Genomic DNA, 6,115 nt, shown 5'->3' with positions numbered 1-6,115 from the left:
CTCCGCTGAGCTGTAAAAAGTTGTTTTGATGGACTTGAAGAGAGTTAAGATGATGACTCTGGGTGAAGTTACCAGCAGTTACCAGAAAATCAACTTGTGACTAACACAGATGGAGAGTCTGTGGTGAGAAGGCATCTGGTCATTATGAGATCAGGTGGATTCAGAAATATTCATGCACTTGTTTCTTCATACAACAGATCTTTGGGTTTGAAAGCTCCAGAAACACGTAAATGTTCAAAGATAAAAGATTGAACCCACCCACAGGTTTGCTCTGGGGATGTGGGGATGTGGGGGGGCTGCAGGAGTTTGGATGAAGTAATGTTTGATGGATGTGGACTGTTGGTTTTAAACATTAGAGAATTAGAAGCCTGTAAAAAGTGGAATATGTTAAATGAATGTGGAGGTTGTGATTACATGTGATTATAATTAACCGGTCTACTTTCATGACATCCTGCTGAGGACCCCAGAAACCTCAGCTCCGTCCCTGGAAACTGGAAGGATGCATGAAAAGGGGAAAGACTGAGTTGAGGTTGACTTCACTTGACTGTGTAATATTTTCCCGTTGATTCACGAAATGAAAAAGGGGTAAAAAGCTCTGACGGTTCCCCCCCTCTCATCCCCTCTTCCCGAAAAGCAGACCTGCGCTGCTGGGTCTTTGTGGCCGAGACGCACAGAAGTTCCTCCATCACCGGAAAGGAATGTAGAAAACTATGTAGCCTAAAAGTTTCCGAGTGTTGTGTGTCCGTGCTGCTCCCTGTGTGTGTGTGTGTGTGTGTGTGTGTCTCCCTGCTCCTCCAGAGGTGGTTACACATCATTTTTTTTAGCTGTGTGTCGTAAGAGCTGGCGGCGGGGCCCGAGCTGGGAGCAGCCCCCCTGTTAAGAAGCAGATTGTGTGGACGGAGCTTCCCACTTGGAAAGAGGCTCACCGACGCGTCTGGGCACCAACACCCCACAGAGCTGCCTGACTTCAGCACCAGACCACCTCCCGCTCCTGTCCTCTGGCCTGGGGTCTGCAACAGAGATTTAATCCTTTCTCATCCTCGTTTTTTAAAACCAAACCAAAGAATTCCTCCAGTCTCCTCTCTAGGTCAGTGATGCATGGTTTTCTGCAGTTTTAATCATTTGAGCTCCAGGCGCATAAAGTGAATTTAATTAATTAGAGGAATAGTTTCTCTTGTGTTAATTATCTCAATTATCTCGGTTTCAAGCCCATTTTATTCGGAATATTCCCAGAAACGTGTGGACTATTTCTTGCTTTGCGCTGCGTAATTGCGCACGGGGCCAGAGGTTGATGCTGGTTCATCCTGAGCTGTGGAAAGACTTTGTCTCAGCTGAAGCGGGTGAATGTCTTCAGCTGAAGCAGTAGATTCTGGATCGGACCACTGTCAGTGTCATTCATGCTTTGATAAAGCAGAGAGAAGCAGCTGCTTTGTCCCGTTTCCATTAAGTTGACACAGATTATTGGTTGTTGGTTGTGAAGTTGTGGATTTGTTTCATACATGTGAAATCTATAATGTTGTACCTTTTCCAGTATTGTGGAACTATGTCTTTTTTTTAAATCCCGCATTGAAAGCTTCGTGTTCTGGTTCCGTGTGACGGTAGATTAGTGAAGGAGCCCCGGGGTTCCCCTCCGGCTCTGCGTGAAGTCACCGTGAATCCCCGGTGCTCGTGCCGGTGCTCGTGCCGGTGCTCACACTGAAGCTCTAACCGCCTCCTTCGTTCCTCTCGCAGCCTCATTCATGCGCTGCTGAGCCAGAGGAGCTGAAGATGAAGAGCAGGTTGTCTCTGGCGGTGGCTGCCCTCCCGGCGCTGCTGCTGCTGCTGCTGTCCTCCTCCTCCTCCTCCCAGGCCCAGGACACAGGTAAAGCTCATCCTCCTCTTCCTCACCATACGATCCAACACATCTCACCTCAGCTCCTCTCTCCTCAGCTCCTCTCTCCTCAGCTCCTCTCTCCTCAGCTCCTCTCTCCTCTTCTCTCTGTCTGCAAAGTGCAGCTGCACATCTAGTCTGAATAAAGAAATCACAAATGCAAAAGCAAACGTGTGTGTTGGTGAATTGATTTGTCTTAACAGGTATTTGTCTTTTCAGCCTCTAACGTTTGATTCCTTCCAGTTTCCAGCAGCAGTTCTCAGGATCTCTTCGTCTCGGCTGCACGTGTCTGGTTTGAATTGATGGATTTGAGCTTTTTGTCCAAACCACTGACATTTGTTTTACAAACAGCACGAAAGCAAGTCAGACACCACGACGATGAAAAAACAGATGTAAAGTTAAATGCTGCTTTAAGAATCTCTGAGTCATAACATGTTGAAAATGATTCTTCAGTTCACAACATGTCTCAAGTCATCGAGCTGCTGCTGTGTACCATGTGACCCTGTAGAGCCAGACATACTGTAAATGTCCCTGATCCTCAGACATGTAGTTCGAGCTTTCTGACACCAGGAGGCGCCCTTGTTCAGAAGCCCGCCTGTCTCACTGTAGAAACTCCAAGTTTCAAAAGAGAGACAGAAACCCAGATGGCACCAGGCCAAGTTTCCTCCCTCCTTCTTTTCTCCTGATGGAAAGATAAAATATGAGTTTCACATTATTTTCCAGAGGTTACGACGGGAGAGGATCTGCTCCACGGTGCCTCTGGATTTTCTCTCAGAATAAAGTTTTAAAAAGTGTCAGTGTAGTAAAAACTCCTCGTCCCTCCAGGAGAGTTTCTAACCTCCTGTGACCCCCCCCCCTCCACACACACTTTAATGTCCCAGCAGGGGCCCCCTCCTCCTCTCCAGGGGCCACATCAGCATTGTAACGGTGTCGTATATATTCTATACCGTGTGTAGTTAAACATGTCGGGGCCGGAGCTGAAGCCTCGAACACCTCGAAGAGGAAAACCCTCGGAGCAGGAAGAGCTCGACTCTAAACGGTGTGAGGCGAACAATGACGAATAAAAACTTTAGAGCCGAAGACGAGAAGTTCAAACAAAGTCTGAATAGTGTGCGTGGGCGTTTTCCTCTGGATTAAGATCTGGAGGTTTTTTCTTTGAGGTAGTTTTGGCTCGGAAACTGAAGCAGCAGCCGCGGCCTTGATATGATTCACCAGGTTGGTGGTTCCTACACTTTTGACGTCCTGTCACCCTTCTCAGTCAAGCCTTGACCCAGAGTCTGGGCTTCACGACAATATTTTACAGTGATATTCTTCACTCACTCTGGTTGGTGGTGATCTAGAGTCCCAATCTTCAAACTCCAGCTAGAATCGACTGTGATGTGATTTACGTTCTGTTTGATTTAGTAAGTTTAGCTCCGTTCTGTGCGTCGTCAGTATGAATCGATGATAACGATAACGTTCCTCCAGCATGAAAAGATTAACGTGTTTGCTCAAGTTTAATGATTCAGTTTCGCCATGTTAAAAAATGTATGTGGTTTAAAGAAAAGTCTAGCACATCGAGACCAGAGGAGGGCGCTCTGACTCTGATAACAACCATCATATACATGTAGAGCAAGCCAGTTTGTGGGAATGGAAGTGTTTTTATTAGTATATTATATTAAAAGTTATTTTATCCCGTGTAGCCAATAAAGGAGCATTAAAAATAACCGTTGCGTTGCAGCAAGCTAGATTTCCATGTTCATGCTCTGTGTTATTTTTATTAGTCTTTAATATTTAGTTCCACCCCAACCTGAAGAATATCATTTTAAAATATTTATACAGAAATCATGTCTGGTCCCTTGTGTACATGGAAACTTTTTGTCCGTTACTCCAAGTTGTTAAAAACAACTTTTAATGTACACGTGCATGATCTTCCACGTCAGGGATCACGATTCAACTTTGACCTGTTTGTTGGTTTCCATCACAAGAACCAGAGGTTCTGTAAACTACGGCCCAGATCCTGGAATCTGAAGCTTCACTGTTTCAGCTGGGTTGTTTCAGTGATGATTCAATCGTGGATCTGGAGCTAAATCAGTTTAGGAACCTCTGGTGCAACTTATTGGTAAACAGGAAAAGATGTACACGTGTTTTAACCGACACGTGTATTCTTTTATGAGGTTTGCAATGGAGACGATGACGGCGGTCACTCGGCTCTTCATCCATTGTATAATCAATATACTGGAGACTTTAGCAGATTTGTGTGGTTTGTGTTTGTTCGTCAATTCAACGTAATGAGTTGGATTGAGGTCATGGACGGTCCGCTGGACGCCGACCAGTCCATGTTTCACTTTGTCGACAGGGTGGGAAACTTTGACATTCTCAACAAGAGGCCGATTCTCAAAATGTAAAAAAAAAAAAAATCTACCACTGCGACAGTCAGAGAGCCACGTTTTCTAGACAAATACTTCAAGTTCACTTTGTTATTTTAAAACCATCCGTCTGAACGAGTCTGGTTTCAATCCCATTTTTGAGAAACTCCCATGAAGTCATTAAAAAATTTAATCATTCATCCAGTGTTTATACAACTGGTCACTTTTGAATCTGAAAATAAAAAGTGTACTTTGACTTTTTACTCCCAAAGCGGATTCATTTGAGTTTTTAAAACTACTGCACATCTGAATAGTGTTTAGAATCCAGTGGTATTCACCAGTATTTACAGCTCAAAGTTTGTATCTTCCCGCCCTGTTTGTGATTGTGTCCTGTTGTAGGATCTAACGTTGTTGTGTTTGTTGTCTTGAGTTGTTCACTGTGGTCGACTCTGACCGCGCAAACTCAAACGGAAGTCATTTTTCACGTGTCCAAAATGGCTTCCCTAACATCTGTAGAATGTCGTGTGGTTTCCTCCAACAGTGAACTTGTCGAACTTCACCCTGAAGTGTTGACTGTTGGGAAAAATCCTTCTTTCATTTGCGTACATGCAGAGTGTGAAGCTGCAGGAGTAACTGTGGGGATGTCTTCTCTTCACAGTCGACCCTCCCTCAGATTTGAGGTTTAAGATTTTAAACGAGAACACGGTGCAGATGATCTGGAGCAGACCCAGGTCCAGGATACAGGGCTACAGAATACAAGTGACCTCAGAAACAGGTGGGTGCTCGTTAAACCTGCGAGTTGCGTCCTGCAGAGCCGGAACAGCTCAGCTGTCGTGCAGCTCATCAACACTCCCTGCAATTACCTGCAGACTCCTGCACACTCGCCTGTGTCTGGGCTCGCTGCTGAAAAACGTTATGCTTCGATTCAAGTAATCGTCAGATGTGCTGCCGTCCACCAACATGGAGGAGTGACTGAGCTTTAATAATTATCTGTATCGCAGAACTCTTTCACGCTCGGCCTAAATACCAACGTTTTCTGCTAGCTTAAATATTTTACTTTAACTTCATAAAGTTTGTTTCCATGATTAGTTCATAAACATCAGGTTTCAGCGTTCAAGTTCTGATTCGATAACCACCACGTGTAACTGAGTAAAGTTAGCTAACCTGGCTAGCTGACTCATAGACCTGACGTTAGCGTGCATGCTTTGATTCAGTGACTAGTTGTAACTGCTGTGTACAGTTATTTAACCAAACTAGCTCACTAGCAGCACTTAGCTCTCATTTTTAAGTCAGTACCTATAAATTGTTAATTTATCATGCTAGCTAACTGACAGAACTGACACTTATCCGATAGCGAGCAGCTGTATCTGCTTCGTGCAGTGAGTTAACCTAACTAGCTAACCAACAGTATCATTGTTAGCTTGTGGATAATTCAACAACTACCAAGTGTAGGGTTAGTAAACCTAACTAGTTCACTAACTAGTACTGACGTTAGCTTGAGTTAGATAATTGTACTAGTTACTGACTCAGTCTCAAAACCCTTAATTTTTCACTATTTGTGAATCTACTTTACTTTCAAACCACAACATAATTCAGATTTATTGATATATATTATAGAGACTTTGTGAATATGAATCTTTTAATCCACACATCTATGAATCCATTCAACAACGCTGAGCATTTCAAGTTGTGTCATTTGAGGTAAATAATAATTTGACTTCATGGAAGGTTTGAAGGTATTTAAGGGTTAAAACCATGTGTTTTGTAGTAATTCATAGTAATGCGGAAAGTTTTCATTAGATTAAATCAAACCGTCGTGTGTTTACGCGGATCTTCCAGTCCTCGGGTCAACAGTCTGAATGAGGTTCGTCTGATGCCCTGTTCTGACTCTTGGAGA

At 43.9% G+C, this 6,115-nt stretch overlaps 1 protein-coding gene across 3 annotated transcripts in view; it reads left to right on the top strand.

The window, feature by feature from the left end:
- The first annotated feature begins 763 nt into the window (after window positions 1–763).
- col12a1b (collagen, type XII, alpha 1b) overlaps window positions 764–6,115 on the top strand; it is an 83,967-nt gene continuing 78,615 nt past the window's right edge. For 2 of the 3 annotated variants that reach the window (XM_069515391.1, XM_069515390.1), the window contains exons 1-3: window positions 764–1,087; window positions 1,732–1,861; window positions 4,877–4,993. In XM_069515391.1, coding sequence (XP_069371492.1) covers window positions 1,768–1,861; window positions 4,877–4,993 — 211 coding nt within the window. In that variant the 5' untranslated portion in view covers window positions 764–1,087; window positions 1,732–1,767. The remainder of the gene's footprint in view (window positions 1,088–1,731; window positions 1,862–4,876; window positions 4,994–6,115) is intronic. The other variant, XM_069515392.1, reaches the window with a different exon arrangement.

This window comes from Paralichthys olivaceus, chromosome 19 (assembly GCF_024713975.1).
Source record: "Paralichthys olivaceus isolate ysfri-2021 chromosome 19, ASM2471397v2, whole genome shotgun sequence".
Lineage (NCBI taxonomy): Eukaryota > Metazoa > Chordata > Actinopteri > Pleuronectiformes > Paralichthyidae > Paralichthys > Paralichthys olivaceus.
The sequence above is the reverse complement of the archived record's forward strand: the minus strand, read 5'-3'. Positions and strand labels throughout refer to the sequence as shown.